The sequence below is a fragment of the Aplosporella prunicola genome (assembly GCF_010093885.1).
Source record: "Aplosporella prunicola CBS 121167 unplaced genomic scaffold K452scaffold_18, whole genome shotgun sequence".
NCBI classification, from domain to species: domain Eukaryota; kingdom Fungi; phylum Ascomycota; class Dothideomycetes; order Botryosphaeriales; family Aplosporellaceae; genus Aplosporella; species Aplosporella prunicola.
Genome location: NW_022983546.1, coordinates 403140 through 423807, shown reverse-complemented (window position 1 = coordinate 423807; position 20668 = coordinate 403140). Strand labels below are relative to the sequence as shown.

At 56.9% G+C, this 20668-nt stretch overlaps 11 protein-coding genes across 11 annotated transcripts; 5 read left to right on the top strand and 6 right to left on the bottom strand.

Moving 5' to 3' along the window:
* Positions 1 to 135: 135 nt before the first annotated feature.
* K452DRAFT_58352 (uncharacterized protein) lies at positions 136 to 2887 on the top strand. Its single transcript, XM_033546872.1, has 6 exons — positions 136 to 680; positions 742 to 893; positions 962 to 1304; positions 1368 to 2204; positions 2254 to 2523; positions 2585 to 2887. Exons 1-6 carry the CDS (start codon positions 240 to 242, stop codon positions 2753 to 2755), a joined length of 2214 nt encoding a protein of 737 aa, XP_033395651.1. The 5' UTR covers positions 136 to 239; the 3' UTR covers positions 2756 to 2887.
* Positions 2888 to 3828: 941 nt separating this feature from the next.
* Positions 3829 to 4586, bottom strand: K452DRAFT_58326 (uncharacterized protein). Its single transcript, XM_033546871.1, has one exon. The coding sequence runs from the start codon at positions 4452 to 4454 to the stop codon at positions 4134 to 4136; it is 321 nt and encodes a 106-aa protein (XP_033395650.1). The 5' UTR covers positions 4455 to 4586; the 3' UTR covers positions 3829 to 4133.
* Positions 4587 to 4684: 98 nt separating this feature from the next.
* K452DRAFT_289314 (uncharacterized protein) lies at positions 4685 to 6835 on the bottom strand. Its single transcript, XM_033540800.1, has one exon. It carries the CDS (start codon positions 6782 to 6784, stop codon positions 4925 to 4927), a length of 1860 nt encoding a protein of 619 aa, XP_033395649.1. The 5' UTR covers positions 6785 to 6835; the 3' UTR covers positions 4685 to 4924.
* A 99-nt stretch (positions 6836 to 6934) lies between these two features.
* On the top strand, positions 6935 to 7628 carry K452DRAFT_200040 (uncharacterized protein; the record flags this gene model as incomplete). The annotated part of the gene is made up of 2 exons (XM_033536015.1): positions 6935 to 7018; positions 7071 to 7628. Coding segments are annotated over 2 exons (642 nt in total), but the record flags the coding sequence as incomplete, so codon positions are not given.
* Positions 7629 to 8246: 618 nt separating this feature from the next.
* On the top strand, positions 8247 to 9064 carry K452DRAFT_58310 (uncharacterized protein). Its single transcript, XM_033546870.1, has 3 exons — positions 8247 to 8478; positions 8555 to 8972; positions 9032 to 9064. Exons 1-2 carry the CDS (start codon positions 8298 to 8300, stop codon positions 8809 to 8811), a joined length of 438 nt encoding a protein of 145 aa, XP_033395647.1. The 5' UTR covers positions 8247 to 8297; the 3' UTR covers positions 8812 to 8972; positions 9032 to 9064.
* Positions 9065 to 9234: 170 nt separating this feature from the next.
* Positions 9235 to 10458, bottom strand: K452DRAFT_289312 (uncharacterized protein). Its single transcript, XM_033540799.1, has 2 exons — positions 10145 to 10458; positions 9235 to 10084 (listed from the first exon to the last, which is right to left on the bottom strand). Exons 1-2 carry the CDS (start codon positions 10260 to 10262, stop codon positions 9441 to 9443), a joined length of 762 nt encoding a protein of 253 aa, XP_033395646.1. The 5' UTR covers positions 10263 to 10458; the 3' UTR covers positions 9235 to 9440.
* A 17-nt stretch (positions 10459 to 10475) lies between these two features.
* Positions 10476 to 13007, bottom strand: K452DRAFT_253580 (uncharacterized protein). The gene is made up of 2 exons (XM_033538295.1): positions 12661 to 13007; positions 10476 to 12608 (listed from the first exon to the last, which is right to left on the bottom strand). The coding sequence occupies exons 1-2, from the start codon at positions 12892 to 12894 to the stop codon at positions 10614 to 10616; spliced, it is 2229 nt and encodes a 742-aa protein (XP_033395645.1). The 5' UTR covers positions 12895 to 13007; the 3' UTR covers positions 10476 to 10613.
* Positions 13008 to 14609: 1602 nt separating this feature from the next.
* On the bottom strand, positions 14610 to 14912 carry K452DRAFT_299905 (uncharacterized protein; the record flags this gene model as incomplete). Its single annotated transcript, XM_033542280.1, has 1 exon — positions 14610 to 14912. One exon carries the CDS (start codon positions 14910 to 14912, stop codon positions 14610 to 14612), a length of 303 nt encoding a protein of 100 aa, XP_033395644.1.
* An 886-nt stretch (positions 14913 to 15798) lies between these two features.
* On the top strand, positions 15799 to 16798 carry K452DRAFT_253577 (uncharacterized protein). The gene is made up of 2 exons (XM_033538294.1): positions 15799 to 16259; positions 16328 to 16798. Exons 1-2 carry the CDS (start codon positions 16253 to 16255, stop codon positions 16651 to 16653), a joined length of 333 nt encoding a protein of 110 aa, XP_033395643.1. The 5' UTR covers positions 15799 to 16252; the 3' UTR covers positions 16654 to 16798.
* Positions 16799 to 17084: 286 nt separating this feature from the next.
* Positions 17085 to 18296, top strand: K452DRAFT_299904 (uncharacterized protein; the record flags this gene model as incomplete). The annotated part of the gene is made up of 1 exon (XM_033542279.1): positions 17085 to 18296. The coding sequence occupies one exon, from the start codon at positions 17085 to 17087 to the stop codon at positions 18294 to 18296; it is 1212 nt and encodes a 403-aa protein (XP_033395642.1).
* A 1164-nt stretch (positions 18297 to 19460) lies between these two features.
* K452DRAFT_200314 (uncharacterized protein) lies at positions 19461 to 20513 on the bottom strand (the record flags this gene model as incomplete). The annotated part of the gene is made up of 1 exon (XM_033536024.1): positions 19461 to 20513. A coding segment is annotated over one exon (1053 nt), but the record flags the coding sequence as incomplete, so codon positions are not given.
* Between the last annotated feature and the right edge of the window lie 155 nt (positions 20514 to 20668).

Here is a 20668-nt window from a genome sequence, read left to right as displayed (position 1 = left end):
CTCTTCGCCGCCGCTCTCACCCTCACTCATCTGTCTCCCTCCGGCTCCGTCCGCACAGCCCCGTCGCCATCGTTCTACAGCACGCTCATGCTGAAGCGCCGCACTCTGCGTATCTGAGGCGGGTTCGTTGCCATCCTCTGCTGTGCCGGTGTCAGCCCTATAGCTGCCCCGGAGCCGCCCATCCACCGCGCATCACTGGGGCGCCATTCTAACCGCTCGCACGAACCACGACTGCAACCATGAACCAACAAGCGCATATGGCCAGCATGAATACCACCGGCGGTCCAGTAGGAGGCACGCCGCTGATGAACTCGGGTGGGCAACGCGGGAACGACCCGCAAACGATGCTGAACACCTACATTTACGACTACTTCCTGAAGAACCACCACTGGGCCCTTGCTCGACAGATCAAGTCCGAACTCATGGTCAACACCACCAACCAGGCCAAGCCAAGCCCCGGCCGTCGCGACGTCAATGGCGTGGACGATTCGATGGACACTGATTCCAAAGACGACCTCGACAAGCGTCCCGACGATCTGCCTCTGGCCGCCGTGCCCGGAGACATGGCCGAGAACTCGTTCCTGTTCGATTGGTGGAGTCAGTTCTGGGACATCTTCAACGCGCAACGGCAGAGGTCAAAGCCCGGTCCGCAGCAACTTCAGTACCTCGCGCATACTAGGGTAGGTGGAATGCGGCGGCGACGACGTTTGCATTGAATCCGGCTAATCTGCTTGACTACAGCAGCAATCCCAATTGCGACAGGAGAGCCAGCAGCGTATCTTGATGACGAACAACGCGCAACAATACCGGAACATGATGGGAGCCATGCCGCCCAATGGGATGCCCATGAACATGACGGAGATGCAGCGGAAAGCCATGCAGAACCAGCGCCTGTACGTTGATAGATGCCGGATGATCCCCAAGGTGGGGCAAATACTGATCGATACCTTTTCGCATGCAGGAACCCGCAGCAAATGCAGCAGATGAAGAACCAGCAACAGCACATGATGCAAAATCAGATGCAGCGCGAAGGTTCTCAGATGGACATGAACCAACGTCCCTCGTCGCCCGGCTCGGCAGAAAACGCGCCGTCGCCCAATAAGCGCCCTCGCCTCGACAACCAGGGTTTCAACGGCCAGCCGATGGCGCCAGGCGCTAGAACCCAGGGCATGCAGCCGCAGGCGACAACGACCCAAGCAGGCCAGATGCTGATGGCGAACGGCATTGACCCCAACAACATGACGGCGCAACAGTTCAATGCATTCCAAGGGCAGACACCAAATGTGCAGACAAAGTCTATACAGGTATATGCTCACAATCTTGCCTTGCAGCATAAAGTAGCCTTGAATAACCAACAATTGGCAAAGGAAATGAACTCGGCCGGAATGCAGAACTCGCCCATGGGTCAGCAAGGCACTGATGGCTTCCAAGACTTCGGTCAGGGCAACCCTCAGGCTCGCATACAGAACGCGCCTCCCGGTCAGCAACCCGGTGGCAACCATGCGCTCCAAGATTACCAGATGCAGTTGATGCTGTTGGAGCAACAAAACAAGAAGAGACTGTTGATGGCACGTCAAGAGCAGGACAACATCACTCAACACCCGGGATCTGGCCCAGTCGCACAGCCTGGTTTCCCGCCAGCCATGTCGCCTCAGGGCAGCCGGGCCGGCCCGTCACCGAACCCGAATGATCAAATGAAGCGCGGCACTCCCAAGTTGAACCAGGCAGGCCTCCCAAGCTCGCCCATGCCCGATGGACCCATGCCTCAAAACCGGAGCTCGCCACTGCCCAACGGCTTTGACCCAAGCCAGATGCCGCCTGGCATACCGCCGCAGTACTACCAGCAGATGGGCGCAAACGGCATGATGAGGCCGCCCAGCTCACATCCTGGCTTCCAAGGGGGAATGACGCCGCAACAGATGGAAATGATCCGCCGCAATGGCGGCCAGCTTCCCAATGGCATGTGGCCGCAGGGTGCACAGCCGCCGATGATGCCGCAGCAGCCACAGGGTGCCCAGCCTATGCCCATGGGTACACCTCAACAACGCAACAACCAGATGCCGCCGCCTCCGGCACCTGTAGCTGGCAACGAGACCGGACGCACCCAGCCCTCATCACCTGCGCAACCGCAGAACCAACCCCCGACCCCGTCACAAGGCAATAAGCCCACCCCGAAGAAGAAGGGCAAGCCTGAGGAGAAGAAGGTAAGTAATCTCCCCTGGAGACCCTGGCGTTAGGATTGACGCTCAATAGAATGCGCCAAAGCAGCAACCCACCAAGAAGGGATCTACCGCTGGTGTCACCCCCGCCTCGGAATCGGAACCGCCACCCACGCCCACGCAAAGTATGCCAATTATGTCTACGCAACCAAAGCCTCCTAGTAACCAACATGCAACAGCTCAACCCGCGAACGTTCCGCAACAGCCCCCGGCGCCGGCCAACCCACCCCAGCCAGTCGCTGCAGCGCCGCAGATTGATGCTAACGCCGCGTCTGGGCCCTTCGGCGATCTCGGCAGCAATGACGTGAGTGATCTCCTTGACAGATGCTATGAGTTATGGCTGCGTTCTAACGACAACACTGCAGAACGGAGCGTTTAGCCTCGATTTTGGCTCTCTAGAGAGTGGCGATGTTCTCGAGAACTTCGACTTCGACACTTTTCTGCACACCGACGATGCCGCTGGCGGCAATTTCTCGTTCGATGCCAGCGCTTTGAATTTCGGCGAGAACGGTGTCGAAGCAGACGCCGGCATATGATCTGAGTCGTGGGTTTGATGATTCATTTTCCACGAATCTCTTTCGGCGCCGATTCTCCTTTTGGCTTCTAGAAGTTTTCTTTTGAGTTTTCCTCCCGCAAAGTGACGCTTTCTGACCATTTCGACGTTCATTGGCCTTTGAAGCACGACAACATCCTGGTGTGCGTAATGGACAGCGTTGTCTCTGGCATCGCCGTCTCACGGCACCTCGGTCTCGTCAACACAGCCTTCCGACCACACCTCTTTTGTGCATTCTCTTACAGACATGGTTCATAGGCGCACGTGCACTCCAACATGCCCGCATATACCGCAAGCATTGGATTGTTTTGTTGTGTCTTGCCGTCGCTCGGTCCTTACCGCTTTCTTGTTCTTTCTTTTTTTGCGCGAATTGGCGGTTAATGCGCGACTAGGTAGTGCATCTGGTAACTGGGTCTTTCGGGCTCACTTCATATTCCCCCAAAATTCCCTTTTCCTGGCTTTGTCTTTGCAAATTCACGGTATAGGTGCGTGGCGCGTAGGTGCGTCTTGGTGGGAGGGGACAGGTACAGGCGAGAGACGTCTTCGTTTTCAACTTTTTCCTTGCCTTTTTCTTTTTTTACTTTTCCTTTTTTCATTATTCTTCTCCTCTACCTACTGCTGGATTTTCTTCGTTCACAAAATCAACTCTAATCATACCGAAATCCCCTTTCACCTTCTTCGGCTGAGAGATGCGCGAATATTGTTCGGATCTGCTCTATTGAGGGGGTTTGTTGCTTCGTGGACGGACTGAGCCAGGAGGTCGAGGCAGCGGTGGTGCACGGTGTTGCGGTGTGTGAGCAAAGCGGTTCCCACGGTGCCATGCATCGCCAGTCATCATCAGCATCATCATCATTATCAGCTTGTTTGCGAAAAAGAAAAAAATTGGTGGCGCTCGATGCATGCACGCACCCGTGCTCTACCAGCATGCAGCCCCGCGCCAGAACCCGATCTCGATATCGATTTCGTCTACACGTACGCTTTTTCTCGGACAGCATGGTGGAAGAGACGGTACCTTTACTGTCAATGCCGCTTTGCGCGAATGATGGGCATGGCGTTCTTTTCCTTGTGTGGTTGTTATTGCTGTTGATTGCTCCTCTTCTTCTTCTATGGGGGAGTCGATTGATTGATTGATTGATTGATTGGCGGAACTCGTTCTTACGCTACGCTACCTACCTACCTACCTATCTAGCTCCTCTTCTTTGTTACTTCCATCTGTCTTGGATGCAGGACACGCACGCACACACGCACTTGCGCAAAAGTCACTCACGCACACATACATGCACACAGGCATGCAGGCATGCGTGCATGCCCATGTGCTCTTCGGCTCTTACCCCTTACATATACCCTCAGTATGTGTCTCCTCACCTGCCTCCCATCCCCACGTGAGACCACGCATCGCATGCCCAGTGAAACGGACAATGATGACGGTGCTGCTGCTGCTGCTGCTGTTGCTGCTCCTGCTCCTGCCTGCCTGCTCGCACTGTTTGCGTTGGGGCTGCTATGCAGGTAGGTGCTCTGCTGTTGTGCGAGTGAGCCATTCCGTTTGAGGGAGCGTTTACTTGTGCGTCTGTAGTGCCTGACTGACGTGCACGAGTTCGATTTTCGTACCTCGCCACCTTGGTAGATACTTCACGCAGCTCGCCAGTCTTGGGTGGCGTGGTGTCCTGTGGGTTATGCGTCATTGTGGAGCCATGGCTGGTGCTTGTGCCGTTGCTGTTGTTGTTGTTGTTGCTGTTATGACTTGATGAAGGCTCTGGACAAGTTGCCTAATTTTTGTAGTTGTTTGCTCACTTTGTTGATACGAAGCTTTTATGTGTATGACCTGGTTTTATATCATTTACCTTCAGATCAACTAAGTGCATTATAAAGACGATGTAGTATTCTTGAGAATACAACACCCTACAAGGAGGTATGAGGGTACTAAGTACTCTACAGAGATACGGAGATATAGGTTTAGATACGTGTAGGGGGGAGATTATTTCTACATATATTTTTGCATCATTTGGGGAAGACAAATTGTCCGAAGCCTAAAAACAAACCCACCACTTTGAGCGAACCATAGCACCGACTCCCATCAAATGCAAACCGGCAACGCTGCCAGGAGGAGATACCTATATAGTTTTCCGCAACTTTAAAACCGGGGGTATTGAGCCTACTCCAGAAACCCCACCAAAGCCGCCAGCATATCCTTCAAGCCCTGCTCCTCCTCGCTCAAGCCCTCTTCTTCGCTAGCCGGCTCAATCCCGTTCATCTGCTCCTGCAACGTCTTCCTCACATCCGTTAACGACTCATCCCGCTCCTTCAGCAGCTCGACAATCCGGTCCTTGGAGCCCTCGTCCTCTGCCACCAGCCACGCCAATACTACATCCACAATCTGCAACACGAACAGCCCGCCATCCATCCTGCGGCTCTCCCAATCCAGCTCCATAAGCGCGCGCTCCTCGGCACCGAGTTTCCGGCCCTGCTGCTCCCGTTTGATCTGCTCGTCCACGACCCTCAGCCTCGCCGAGTAGTCGCGTCGTAGCTTAACGAGCTGCCCGATCTTCTCGTAGTCCCTCTCCACGAACTTCGCCAGCGTGCGTATCCGCGGCGCGCTGTCCCCAGGCAGCGACCGCAGCAGCGCCGCCAGTATCCCCACTAGATGTTCCGTGTTTGCGTGGTCCTGCTTCTTCATGAACAGGCTGAAGACGGTTTTGAGGCCTGCGGCTTCGACGAGCCGCTCGCAGACGGCGGTTGAGGCAGCAGCGCCAGAGCGTGACGAGTCCGCCTGCGAGCTGCTGGTTTCGTCGTGCTTTAAGCTTGCGGTGACGTTAGAACTGGTGTTCACGTTGAGAGCATGGTCGAGGAGCCGCAGTGCGCGCGGCTTGGAGAATTTGGCGTCCCGTAGCATGATTAGTGCTAGCTCAATGCCTTCGGCTTCGACAAAGGCGTTCTTGCCTGCTGCCGTGTCGACGAGGCATGTGAGCGCGTCGAACAGGTTCTCGACGTACTCTTCCTCGTCGGAGTCTTTTGCGGGATCCCGCTTGCGGTAGGCAGCGAGCTGGGTGAGGATGGTATCGACACCGTTGAGGGAGATGAGGGCGAGACGGTTGGGGATAGAAGTCTGTACTAAGATGGCCAGATCCTCGGCCGAGTATTGTTTGTTCTGCGTGACGGGGGATTCCTTTTTCTGCGTACGTGCCAACAACCATTCTAGGAGCTTCGTGTCTTTGCCCAAGATATCTGCGGTTGAAGTGCTGGAGGCCAGGTTCTCGACGATGGTAAGTGAGTGGTATACGCCGCCCCTGTCGGCCTCGTTGCCCTCATCTAGGCGCTCGAAATTCGAGACCAAAAGGCTCAGTAGATCTGCCTCCAACATAGCATTGACCAAAGCATCCCATTGTGCCGCCTCCGCTTGAACGTCTTCGTCTGTCAATTCGGAGATGATCTCGATGGCGTCGATGGCAATGTCCGTGTTCTCGTGCGCCAGCAAGCCCACCAGACTCCCGGCGCAACCAAGCTTCGCAAATTCCTCGTACAACTCCGGGTGTTCGGACAAGATGCTGAGGCTCTTGATGTCGGCGTCGAGGTCAGCCTCGGAGCCCATGAACTTCTGCGGCTCGTCCTCGAATTTGGCGCGCAGCTCGGCGTTCTTGGATATGCGCTTTTCGAAGTTCAATGCCAGCTTGCGCAGCCAGGGCAGATCGATGGTCTCTGCGACGTAGGGCTGCTCGTCGGCTTCGTCGACGTAGTTCATTGCGCTTGCCGTCTTCTCGTCCATACCACCGCCGAAGAAGCGGCCCTCCTCATCATCATCGCCGAAGTCGACCTCTTCCTCGTCGTCAGGCGGTGGCGCGGGCCCGGCCTCTATGTCCTCATCGTCGTCCTCGACGGTTGCGCGCCCTTTGCCCTTGACGTCGCCATTTGCGAGCTTTGCGGATTTGTAGAGTTGGTCAGGGTCGGCGAGGGGTTCGAGCTTGCGCTTGTTGCTCGGGAGGACGGGCTTTTTAAACAGGTCGTCAATGCTGCTCATGGTGGGCGCGAGTGGGTGATGGGTGGGAAGCGTCGCGGTTGGTAAAGACCGACCGACGCCTTCAGCCCTACGAAGTGAAGCTCCCCGCAGATCACCGTCACCAACGCGCGCGACGCGTCCGCCGCTTCCACCGCCGCCATGCCACGCACAATGTCCATCGCTGAGCTCGAGGAGCTGGGCAGGCAGTACTGCAAGCAGAAAAACTACCAAAAGGCCCTCGGCGCCTTCTCTGAAGTCGGTGCTCCGCCGTCTCAACCGACACTAGCTGCACTGACGCCGTCAACAGGCCTTCGACGCGACGGCTCCCCCAGACATAACCTACCTCGACCTGCGCGCCGCCGTCTATGAGAGGCTTGAAAACTTCCAAGCGGCCCTCAAAGATGGCAAGCAGATGATTCGTTTTGCGCGCCAAGACGCCCGCGGCTACCTACGTACCGCCCGAGTCCTGCAGAAGATGGAAGGAAAGGCGCAAACGGCCCTGGACATTTACAATCTCGGCCTGCGCTCCGTCAAGGCAGAGGACAAGGCCGGGAACTTGCGCCTGCTGCAAGCCTTGCGCGACAAGCTCACGCGCCAGCTCTCGCCGCCCAAGAGCATCGATCCTCTCACCGTGTTGCCGGCCGAGCTTGTCGACTTGATCATGGAATACCTTAATTTCCGCCAGCAGGTCAATTGTCTCCGTGTTTCCAAACACTGGAATGTCTTCTTAGACTCGCAGCCGAGGCTTTGGGCTGAGCTGGACTTGTCGTTGGCCCAAAGGCCTGTCCTTCCGGAGTTTGTTCGCAAGTGCATGTACCGCTCCAAGATGAAGATACGCGTCGCTAGAATAAACAGGCTGCGGGACGAAACGATGGTCCTCAAACTGACAAGAGCTTGCAAGGAGTTGGACACGCTGGAGTTTCTTGGATCCGAGCTCTCTGGAGCCTCGATCCTTGAGCCTCTCAAGCTGTGCCCCAAGCTGCAGACGTTAAGGCTGGGCAAGAGCAGCGTCGTTACCTTGGATGCGGTGACGCAGATACTCAGGCACACGCCTACGCTGGCGTGTGCCGAGTTTGACAACGTCGAATCGCGAGGCACGTTCGCGGAGTGGAAAGTCGACCTGCCCAACTTACGGCGGCTGAAACTAGGCGCAGGCAGCATACAAGTCATGGGCAGTCTGGCCCTAAATCTATACAACCTCTGCCTTCGCGCACCAAGTCTGTCCTCTCTGTCCCTGCATGACTGGAAACTGCATGGTGCTTTCACTCAGTTCGACTTTAGTAGCCTGACCTCGCTCGACACTCTGCACCTCGTCAACACGCCTTACACCTTCTTTCCGCGCATTCCCTCGTCGCTGCGTAACCTGACTCTAACCGGCCGCAACGTCGCCATCCCACCCAGGGAGCTCGAGGAGATATCCAAGAAAGAGCTACCGCTGCTCGAGTCCTTCGAGTACATTGACCCGCCGATTTCGAGTGAGAGCCTCAGCGTCCACGATCTTTTGGAGCGGCTGCTCTGCTGGGACGAGCACGGCATGGTGCTGGATCGCAGCAGATTCACCATGCTGAAGAAGTTCAGCCTCAGTCCCTGCATCCGGGCACATAGCGGCTCGGCCGGTGCAATATTGAGTAACTGGAGATTGTGGCAGGTGGAAGAGCTGAAGATGGACCAGACAGAATTCACGTCCGAAGAAGCCTTTGCCGAGCAACTGGTCGGTACGTAGAGTCCTCACTAACATACCTCCCCAGCACTACAATTCCAGCCATAGCCGCTAACTCCATCCTCAAACAGAAAACTTCACGCATCTAACCGTCCTCTCCCTCCCCCGAAGCCGCATCACGGGTGTCGGCATCAAGCGCATCATAACGGGTCTACGCTCCAAGCACACCGAGGACCCCGCACGCTGTCCCGGCCAATTGCGCCGCCTCAACATCGACTACTGCCTTGATGTCTCGCCGGACGCGGTTGAGTGGGCCAAGAAACAGGGCGTCGAGATCAGCTGGAAGATGTATACGGTCAAGCCGAGCGGGAAGAAGGTGAGGTATTAGAGGGTGAAGTGGTAAGCCGGAGAGGCGTTTTTTGTTTGCACCGATGGCGTTTGGCGAGAGTGGAGCGAGAGGGCTTATGGATATGGCGGTATGGCTGTTGCAGCATACGTAGGTCCATATTATTGTGTTCAGCTCTTGCATTCGGGAAGCAGATGTTATTTATGAAGGCTTTATTAGCAGGGCCAATCCGCCCTTTTGACGGTCTAGACAAATTACCTACTTCTTTTGACTGTTTTGCATGTCTCTTAGCAGACTCTTAAATCTGGCCTGATGTACCTACCGAGTCAACTTTCGAGTAGTTGTACATACTACTTTGGCTCTACAAGTAAACACTCTTGAAGCTATAACGATATGAAGGTGATAGAATAAAAGTACAGATGTGAAATAGTACAAAAGTACTTGATAAATGTATGTGTAAGTTTTGTCTTCACCTTCTTTTACTTACACCATTCACTTCTTGACATGTTTACCAACACCACAGCCAGGGTCAATTTAACCTAAAGGATGTTGTCGTCAAAAAAGCCCTTTAACCGCAACCCAAACAATACACATAAACATTCGTCTCGCGACTCGTTCCCATTCATACTCATGACAGTCCTTTCCCAGCAAAGACCCAAACCCCCACCACCTCACTCCCTGCCCCCACTCCTCCGCCCCAACTCCTCCACAAACCGCCCACACAACTCCTCATGACTCTTGCGCATGGTGCTCTCGACCAAGGGCCTCACAAGCCACGAACAGCGGACCCTAGCCGTCTCCCTCAGCACCAACTGCGCGCCATCGTCGCCCTCGACGAACCACTCAGCCTGACTCAGCACGCCCATGGGCGCGCGCACCGCCGTCGCCACGCCCGTCGCCGTGTCCGTGAACGCGGCCGCGTACGAGACCCGCCCCTCCCACAGCCCAAACGGCAGCAGCGCCAGTCGGTCCGTCACGCTGTACGTGGCCGTCGCGGCGGCGGACGGAGGCGTGTCCGCTGCGGGAGCTGCGGGAGCTGCGTCAACGTCGCCCGCGTCAGGAGCTGCTGCCCCTGCATCGGCACCAGCGGCCTTGCCGTCCGCATCAGCAGCGGGCGCGGAAGCGGGAGCGGGGGACTCCGCTGCTGCTGCTTCCCCGTCAATTCGCTTCAGCTCAACCACCAGGGGGTTCAGGCCGATCAGCGCGGCATGGTCGTGCAGCAGCGCGAGGACGTCGCGCCGCCTGGTGCCGAGCGGCAGTGCCGTTGTTGTCGCGTGCGTGAAGCCCGTCGCGAAGAGTCCGTCGCCGTCGTCGTCTGTCACGCTTGATCGTCAGAGTCCCAAGATTGCATGCTTCGGCTGCCTCTAGATACTACCTACTCCTCCTACTGCTAGCCATGGTTCGGGAATGCAAATGCCTGCTGTCTGCTGGTGTCGACGGAGTTCAATGTGGAGAGCCCGATTCCAGCTGAAGGATGCGCGCAGCTGCCACATGACTCGGCGACAGGTGCCAAAGCTCCTGTTAGTGTCTATTGGAAAGAGGGATTGACCATGGAAATTGCAGAGCAGGGTGCCCTTTATTGCTTCTGCGATCATCCAAGCGCATTCCGGTGAAGTTGGAGATCTGCACTCGGTGATTTTCACAGGGGTTCCTTACATGCACACCCATGCTCCTCCCTACCACCACCTACCGTACACACGTCCCATGTCTTCGTCCTTCAGAAAATCCATTTTGTATTATTAAATAGACTATCGTCATAAGTCATGTTCCCGTAAGATAGAAGATATCCCTGTCAGCTTTTCCCACAAATCCCCTACACATCATTCCCGACAGATTTCTCCAGCTTAGTACGCAACCATCGCGCTCAAGCCAGCCAACTCGCGATCCCAGTTCTTGTGCTGGGAAATGGCATAGAAGTACGCGTCGACAAAGTCCTTGGCGCCCTTGGCCATCTCAAAGGCCTCCTTGAAGCTCTCGGGCTTGATTTGAGTGGTCGTGACAACACCGTATGACTCAACGACATCGGCGCTCTCAGAGAAGGTAATGCCAGGCAGCGCGCAAGCGTCCTTGACAAAGGATACGGCCTCGCCCACGGCACCAATAGCCTTGAGGTGGCCAAAGGCTTCGCGGACCCAGTGCAGAGCACGGCCGTTCTTGCGCAGCGTTTCAATAGCCTTGGCGCCACCAGGCACGAAAATTGAATCGAACATGGTAGAACGCAAGCCCTCGAGGTGGTGGTCGGGCTTGACGCCCTTGGCAGTCTTCGGGTCCTCGCCGGCGGCAAAGATCGGAGTACGGCGGGGGGCAAGGGTGAATGGGAGAGCCTGGGCCGCAGTCAAAGCAGCCTTGATGCCGTTGTAAGCCACGGGATCGTACCCATCAGCAATGATGATGGCAACACGGCGCGTGGCGATAGTGGGCACCTTGGGCATGTACTCGAGCTGGCTGAGACCCTTCGCCTTCTTGCCGTGGTTCGGACGCTTCGCACTTTGAGGAATCTCGCCGCCGACAGCCTCAGCAACCTGCTGAGCAAGGCTGAGATCAATCTCAGACAGACGCTCACACATGCGCTCGTAGACAATGGGGTCTTCGCAATGGTCAAGCTCAAAGGAGAGAGCGGCAACAACGTGGCTCTTCTCGATTTCCGAGAGGGAGTTGTAGAAGAGCTGAGCCTGGTTATAGTGCTCCCTGAACTTGCTGCTCCTCATGCGGACCTTCATACCAGCAACCTTCTCGGGGTAGTCAACATAGCCGCCCTCCGATGGCTTAGCTGGAGGGACAGTCTCGTAGCGGTTAGGCCAGTAGTTGACATTTCCCTTGGTGATGCCATGGCGCATGGCACCATCGCGGTTGTGGTTCATGACCGGACATACGGGCTTGTTGATCGGAAGCTCCTGCCAGTTGATACCAAGACGGGAGAGCTGGGTGTCAAAGTAGGAGAAGTTGCGGCCCTGGAGGAGAGGGTCATCGGAGAAACCAATGCCAGGAACAACGTGCGATGTGCAGAAGGCAACCTGTTCAGTCTGGGTGAAGAACTCGTCAATGTTACGGTTGAGCTCGAGCTCACCAATGTAACGGATGGGGACAAGCTCCTCAGGCCAGACCTTGGTGGCATCGAGAATATCAAACTCGAAGTTGTGCTCCTCAGACTCGGGGATGACTTGAATGCCGAACTTCCACTTGGGGTAGGCACCGTTTTCGATGGCCTCCATCAAATCCTTACGGTGGAAGTCGGGGTCCTGGCCAGCAAGTTTCAGCGCCTCGTCCCAGACAAAGGAGTGGACGCCGAGCTCAGGAGTGAAGTGGAATTTGACGAAATGACGCTCGCCCTTGGCATTCGTGAGGGTATAGGTGTTGACACCGAAACCCTGCATCATACGATAGGAACGGGGAATGGCACGATCCGACTGGGTCCACATAAACATGTGAGTGGCCTCGGTATGCATGAACTGGAAGTCCCAGAAGTTGTTGTGAGCCGATTGGGCCTGGGGAACCTCGTTGTGAGGCTCGGGTTTGCCTGCGTGGATAACGTCGGGGAACTTGATAGCATCCTGGATGAAGAAGACTGGGATATTGTTTCCAACAATGTCCCAGTTGCCTTCCTCGGTGTAGAACTTGACGGCGAAACCTCTCACGTCACGGACGGTGTCTGCACTTCCACGGCTTCCAAGAACGGTAGAGAATCTGAGGAAGACAGGGGTTTCCCTCTTGGTGTCGGTGAGCACGCCAGCGTTGGTGACATCCTCGGCGCTCTCAAACAAAGTAAACTTTCCAAAGGCAGCAGAGCCTCGTGCGTGGACCACACGCTCGGGAATACGCTCATGGTCGAAACGCATAATCTAACGCCATTGTCAGGAACGCTTCATTGTGAAGAATGCAGGACGCACAAACCTTCTCACGTGCAAAGGGGTCCTCGAGCGTCATAGGACCAGTCTTATCCTCGCTAGCAATCCGCAGCCAGTCGTCCGTGTTGGTCTGCTTGACACCAAAATCGGAAGTGATGCGATGGTTCGAGTCGTGAACATCGCGGGTGACCTGGTCGAGCTGGTCAAGCTTCGCGCCCTTGGCGCCTCCAGCGAGCTGCTGGGCCTTTTCCAGGCCCGAAGAGAGGATTTGAGAAGCCATTGTGGGGAGAGATGGGGATTGGGGTATCTTGGAAGGCAAGGAGAAGAGTTGAAGCAGCAAAGTAGCAGCATGATTGATTGATATATGACTGGCAGGTACGTGATGGCTCTCTCCAAATGGTGACGTAGTTCTTTGGCAATAGCGACCAGACCACCCCGCAGTGCCCGCCTTCTCTTCCAATCTGATCACGAATGCGCGGCAGGAACTCGGCAATCATTGTCCTGAATGCGGCGACGTCAGTTTCACTGGGGACCTGACGAATAAGACACCTGCAAATACTCAGCTTTGCTTCCCCGAAACAAATCAGCATGGCGAGACCATGAATGCTTCGAAATCGCCCTATGTAGTAAGGCCGCTGGAGCGTGTGTCTCCGGAGTTGCGAACCTATGGCATCATAGCTTTCTGACTATCTCCGGCAGCTGTCAGAGTGTTATTACCTCTCTATTAGCAGTGAGAGTCGCCACTCTCTCTCTTTCTCTGTCATCGTCGGGAAAGCCGCAGACGGCGGGACGGGTGGCGCCCGTAAGGATGTCAAGACGTCATGCCCAAAAAAAAAAAAGTCGTTTCCTGTCCAACCGCGTGGGAAGATGAATAACTAAACATGGCGAAAGTCCTACGAGTCTATGACGGTGATCGCCCTCGCTAATGACGACGCCCGTCAACATGCAATGGAACAACAAACTCCAATCCTCAACTTATGTTCCCGTCACTTCCGACCGACCGTTCGACGACCGCACCGCTTTGTAACGGCTCGCATTTTTCGCGCCGCGGGAAAAGGGAAAACACGCAACGTCAAGCAAACGCCGTCACGGCAACCCCTAGTCCGGTCCGTTTGAGAACTCTACCTCCGGCCATGGAGCGTTGTCTACGATGCCGTGCATAGTTGCCCAATGCCCGGCATCTCTGGCCTCGTCCCGTGATAGCCACAACCACCTCGCGTGCATCGCCGTAGCCGCCCAACTGCGACAGCTGCTTTGACCTGCGACATGGACTCCCCGCAATTGCATGCCTTTCCCAAAGCTTGGCACATCGCCGAGCCAGCCATAATTCGCGTGGAAGACAGATCCATGCTTCCATCCTCGCATACGGTCCAGATCCTACGCCGGCCTGCTCATCAACGTGGCGCAGTCAACGTCCAGACACGGCGATGGCCGTGAGGCAGGGTGTTGACCCTTTGGGGCTTGGATAGGCGGGCCAGCCTCAACCGTTTAACCTCCCGCAGCAGCACATGCACACGCTGACACAACCTGGACAAGCATGAGTGGTGAATCAGGCGAAAGGGGCTGCGGCTGTCTGCGATGGAGCGTGGGGGGCCTACATGGGGTATGGGCATGGCGTAGCGAGCGGACGTTCTGGACAACCGGAAACAAGAGCAGCGTCAAAATAAAGGAAAGTGGTGACTCAGGAGGTCTTGTTCAGGAGGTCATGCTATTGAACGCCGTAGGTCGAGCTACAGTCTGTCGCCTCTATGGAAGATAAGAAAAAAAAAAGGTTTATCAAAGCTGTACGCCAGCCCAGCCCATGCGTCACTCTGCCTAGAGCGCGCCAAAAAGTCCGACTAACTCCTTGCATCCCGCAGATAAAAAAAAAAAAAAAAAAAAAAAAAAAACCGCGCGTCCAACGCAGTGTACCGGACTCTTGCTCCAATCTAAACAATCGTGTAATCGCTCATGCGGCATCCATCGGGGTGCTTTGGTTTTGCAGGGGTTCCCAAATCACTCGTCGGCCTCGGCAAAGTCGGTGCCGTCGCCCTTTCCGTTGTAGACTGGTCCCAGCTTCAGGAACTTGAAGGGTCCGGTCGCACTGCTGCTGGAGCTAGCGCTGCTGACGCTGCTCATCCGCCTGTGGCGCTGCACGTCATCGGCGCCCGCGGGCTTCATGACCGGGGAGCCGAGCTCGTTGGTGGGGGAGATGTTCGATGTCGGAGAGAGGGGGTAGTTGGACGAGGCCACGGGAGACAGGACGAGGAAGAGACCGGAGTGCGCACCGGAGGTGTTCTTGGACTGCGCGGGAGACATGATGGATGTTTTTCGTTTGTTTGTGTGTGTTTGTTTGTTGGTTTGGCGGTGGAATGAGGAAGATGGTCGTAGGATGGAGGGAGGACAGCGGGGCCTTTTAAAGGCAGGTCGAGTGGAACCAAGGAAGCAGGAGCCGGTCGGCCTGACGTGGAAAAGTTGGTCGTGTGGTAGGTTACGATTAATAGGGATCTGCCGTGGGAAAAGGAGCACGTGGGTAAGCTGGTGCAAAGGAATCGCTGGGTTTCAAACGCGGCGGGTTAGCTTGGGCTTGAGCCACGGGCCGGATTGGGGGATAGAGGGAAAGCCAGAAAGTAAGAAAGAGGGAAGGGCGGAGCCAGATATAAGCCCTCTCTCGTGCCGGCGCCCCAAGAGCAGGTAGAGACGGGCTAGCAGCCGGTCCATGGTGGTTTGTCGTCGGCACAACGGGCACCGGAAGGGGTTCCGTTCGTCCAGCGGGTGCTTTGAGCGTCGAGGGGCATCAGGGTAGTCAGCAACTACCCCGCGCTAGGCCTCAGTTCCCCGCATTTCGGCCGGACTGGCAGCTTTTGTCGTCGCGGCAGCCGAGCGTAGCCGGCGCGAGCGATATGCGGGCCCTCATTATTATATGGAGGGGGCGGCGCGGGTGGCTTGGGCCAGCGCAGGCGGGCCACGCAGCGCGAGTAGAGTCGCACACGGCCCACCCATCCACCCCCCCCCTCTCTTTCTCTTGTCTGGTCTCTCTGTCTCTCTCTCCTCTTTTTCTTACTCTACTTCACATGCGTAAGATTTGCGTGCGACATGCCAGCTGGGCAACGGGTGCCATGTAAGGGCCGCGCAGTCCCACCCGGCCTTCCGCGCCAGGGTGCCATGTGCGGTGCGGCAGGAATGCCAGTAGCAGGTACGGTGAGCGATCTGCAGGGCGTCACCACGGCGGCTCCGGCCTGTCGCGCGCTGCTGCAGGCATGTACGGGCATTCTCATGATCCGTCGGCCATTGGCTTCCTTCCCTGTCGCCAGTACATGAATTCCTTGCCTTCCCGCGTTGTTCCAACACGACCGTCGCACTCGATATGCAAACGGCGCCATTTTATTAACTTGCCAGAGACTCGGGCGCTGCTCGACAGTATGCCTCTATAAGTCGCAACGTGCCCGCCCTCGACTCCCCAAACCACGCCTCCCCAAAAGCTCTGCCCACCCCCTCGCCATTCCACCAGCAACCATGTGCACCCGCGTAATACACACCTACGGCTGCGGGCACCAGGTCGTGGAGAAGGCGCCGTGTGCCACCTCGAGGAGCGCCGCCTGCGGTGTCCTCAACACCAAGCACGTCAAGCACGACGAAAAGTGCGACAGCTGCGATGGATGACAGGTGCGTCCCGCCCGCCGCCGCCGCCGTCCTTTTCAACTCACCATCTAACCTCTTTATTCCACCGCTAGCCACGCGACCCTCCTCCACTCCGCATCTCATGCAGTATAGAAGAAACAGAAACGCAGGCCGTTCCTTAACCATCACCATCATCGTCATCACATGGCTGCTTCCTCTCCGCGGGGGACCGCTGCTCACCACAAACACCAACACCAACACTACCACCAATTACTTTTTGGCACGACACGAGCATGGGATGGCGTCACGGAGACAAAAAGTGCAGGCGTTCCAATGGCATAGGAGGCCGTCGCAGACGGTCACAAGGCTGGCGTTCACCAGGGTGCTTCTTTCATGTTGTTTTTCTCTATTGCTCCGGCACCCTTTTGGAAAGCTGTAATGTTTCGTCTTGTCTGTGGCATCATGGGAGCTTGGAACGGCGCTGGAAATTGTCTTCTTTTATTTTACCTTTTACCCCTCTTTGCCTCGTCTCCGTCCGCGCAAAGCGTAGAGTACCGTCAATTCAGGCGCGGCACGTCTGTCGCACAAAAAAGCCGTTGAAGTGAAGAAAATGCAAATTATCTCCGATTGATCATCCAACGGTGGCACGGAGATAATGCAGGAGGCGTCGCCAATCGCATGCCGCGGCTCCTTTAGCCGGAGGGAGAGGGCACAAAAAGGCGAACGTCGAGGTCAGTCACAGTTAGAGGAAGGGCGAACTTAGGCGGCGAGTGATCATCCCGAGCCACGTAGGGCCGGGCCGTTGGCAAAGGCAAAAAGTGAAACGTCTTCTGCTGACAACGTCATCTCTCCCTCCCGCAAACCTCATCAATGTCGATCGACATCCATTGGGACACGCTGACCGGCGGGGCCGACGGTGCTGCGTCGGCCGAGACGGTGCGCGCCTTCATCCACGACAGGTTCCAGCAGGTGACGCTGCCGCGCTTCATCCGCTCCGTCCACGTCCATTCCTTTGACTTTGGCTCTGTCGCCCCCGACGTCGAGATCAAGGACATTTGTGACCCCCTGTCCGACTTCTATGAGGAAGACGATGATGACACGGCCTCGGACGCTGTGCCCCACGAGAGGGCCTCGCGGGAACGCAGACCGCGCGAGCCTAAAACCAACGAGTCGCCATGGAGCCCCCCACGCCCTGCGCCTCATCTTGACTCCAGACTAACCACCGGCCTCCGCACTGGATTGGCCCTCGGCGAACAGCTAGGCAACTCGCTCTCCAGAGCGGCCACGCCTGGCATTCCTGGTGGCACTTCGAACATGAGCTATTTCCACCTGCCACTCGGCGCCGGCCTGTCAGGTACCACTACCCCTTTCGCTGCTGTCGCTGGCGCACAGTTCCAAAACGGATGGCATGACTACTCTCATCACACGGAGCCGCCGCACACGCCTCGCAACCACTCGGCCGCCTCCATCAGCTCGAACACGCCACCCTCGACCGCAGACCTTGATTCGCGGCCTCAATCCCAGCATCAACAAGATCCCGCCACAGATGCAGAAAACTACAAGTCACAGCGCCATGACAGCAACAGCAGCAGCGCCAGTCCCTCGCCGGCTGCGACACCTCGCATGCGCGAAGCAAGCCCCGAAGACATACAAGTCGTATCTCGCGTGCGCTACTGTGGAGATATCAGAATGGTGCTGACTGCCGAAATCCTCCTCGACTATCCAATGCCTAGCTTCGTCGGCATCCCACTCAAACTGACAGTCACTGGCTTGACCTTCGATGGCGTTGCAATCTTGGCTTACATCAAGAAGCGAGCGCACTTCTGCTTCCTGGCGCCAGAAGATGCCGAAGCCCTAGTCGGAAGAGATGCCGAGGAAGCCAACCTGGCAGACATGCAGCCCCGGCGCAAGACGGCCGGTCTTCTTGAAGAGATACGGATTGAGAGCGAGATAGGCCAGAAAGAGCACGGGAAGCAGGTGTTGAAGAACGTGGGCAAGGTGGAAAAGTTCATCTTGGAGCAAGTGCGCCGCATCTTCGAGGACGAGTTTGTCTACCCAAGCTTCTGGACATTTCTCGTATGAGGTCTCAATCTCGCGTGCGCCACCAGCCCTGCTGCCATGGAGACGACATAAAAAAAAACGCAGTGCGGCCGTTTGTGTGCAACGATAGAGCTGTCAGCTGCAGCGGCAACAGAAGCGACGCGAAACGGCAGCGGGAGAGGCGTACAGTAGTGCAACGGCACTCACATCGGGAGACCGCTCCGGACGCACGCAGGGATGGGCTTGGGACGCGAGCATGCCAGAGTGTCAGACGACCAGGGCGGCTTGCAAGTTTCATGTCGCGGCCGCATGTACGTTGCCTGCAGGTGTTTCCCTTCCCGGCTTGGCAACGGTCAGTATCGCAGGTTTGAGGCAAGGCTACGGCAGCGAAGCTTTTTGTCGCACAAGATCCACTTTTGGCCGTGTCACTCGACGACCCTATAGGGTTTCCAAGCCCTCGATCGAGTGAAGCTGCTCTCGACGTTCCATCATAGCTTTCACAGCGGTGAGGAATCGTGCTTAGCCGCAATGACAAGGCAGGTGGCCGCCAATACTCCCTATCAGCAAATCGCCAATCAGGGCGCCTACATCTTCGTTTGCCGATGATCGGCGACCGTTGTGATTTCGGAATGCTCATTACAGTTTTTTCCTGTACCACCAAGGCCTCAACGAGAAATCCCTTCCCATTGTTTCGTTCCAGTTTGTCTGATATCACCTCATCGCAGCCCCATCCGTGGGGCTTCAGGATCGTCCGCTGCATCTGCTGGCAAGTCTCGGCCTATCAAGTGCACCTTGATGGCCATTCCCTTTTCTTTCTCCCCTCATGCAGACCGCCTCGGTGCTCCATTGATAGATGACGCAGGCTGCTCGGTATCTTGCCCACGTCCATTGACGCCGTGATAGCACGCACGGCGCCGCGAATTGGTCAGTGTTTGCCGTCTGCTGTACCCAGAAAGCCATGCTCGTCAAGTAAGACACATGGTTTTTCGAATTCCGTCATTTCATTGCATTTGTGTCCATAGAGGCGGAAAATACCTTGCGTACATCCTCCTCAGGTACGATCGATTCCCGTAGGAACAATGAGGATGAAAATTTGCAATTGACAAGGGGAAAAAAAAACTAATTTGTCTGAATGCCATGGGACCCCCGCACCTGCACCCGCTGAGGCTTGGCATGAACATAATTGAGCTTTAACATTCAAGCCGACGGCCGGTAAAGCCAATCCCGCTCGTTGAAGAAGACTTCGAAATCGACGCCTCCAAACACGCCCACGGCCCCGAAGAGGTCACATTCGCCCTCCAGCCCCATCGCCCCGCCTATGGCGCGTTCATCCAATTCCTCGTGCAGATCCCACCCGCCAACCCTCTTGCCACCGCGCGTGAAGAAAACGTCAATGTCCATCCTCGGCGGGCCGTCCCGCATCCCCTGCCCATACGCCGGCGGGTTCCGGGGCGCCGCGAACCGCATGCCCAAGCCAACCGTCTCGCCCGGCTGAAAAGCAGTGGTGAAGTCGACGCCGCCAAACGTGTCGTTGACGTAGCGGCGGCCGTCGTCGCCGTGCACGCCTAGCGAGCCGCGCTGCCACCCAGGCAAGCGCCACGGCGGGTACGGCGGGGCGACGAAGCCGAGGGCGATGCCGGCGTCGGCCTCTTCGAGCGAGCGGGACCTCTTGCTAGCGTTGATGCCGCCAACGCCGAGCACGCGCAGCTCAAAGTAGATGGTCTTGGGGCGGCCGCCCGTCGCGAGCGGCGAGTCGGCCGTCGCCGAGTACAGTGGCAGCCCAGTGAGCAGACAGCTATCGCGGCAGCGCGAATGCGTACGTCCCTTGTAGCGGCCCGCCGACGAGTGCGGCAGCAGCTCGCCCGTGTAGCACCCAGGCTGCACGAGCGTGACCTGCCCGCCCGCGACCGCGGTCCGCTGCCCCGCCGTCAGCGTGTGCGGCCGCCAGAGCGGATTCGCATTGCACCACTCAAAGGCGCGCTCGCCGTCGTCGGCCGACGCATTGGCCGTCGGCGACACATCATAGTTCAGCGAGGGCGGCGGTGGTAGCAGCGCCGTGTCTGGAATCACGGTCCAGTCGTGGTAGGGCGGTGGGTTCTCGGAAGGCACGCTTTGCTTCGCGTTTTGGCCATATGATGGGGGAGGGCCGGGCGGAGGGGCATAGCTTGGATAGGTGGCATGCTGGGTTGCCGATGGTCCTGGTGGGGGAGCGTGTTGTTCCTCTTGCGGTCCGCGCCAGCCCGGGGGAGGGCCCGGCGGTGGTTGATATTTCTCTTGCGGCATAGTGCTGTCGGTTGTTGCGGGGCCAAGTTGATCGTGTCCCGAGAGCGCACAAAGGTGAAGTTGTCCCAATGATAATGGTAGGAGGTCTTCTGTCTGGGCGGGCAGAAACAGGACATCGGCACCGGCGAGGT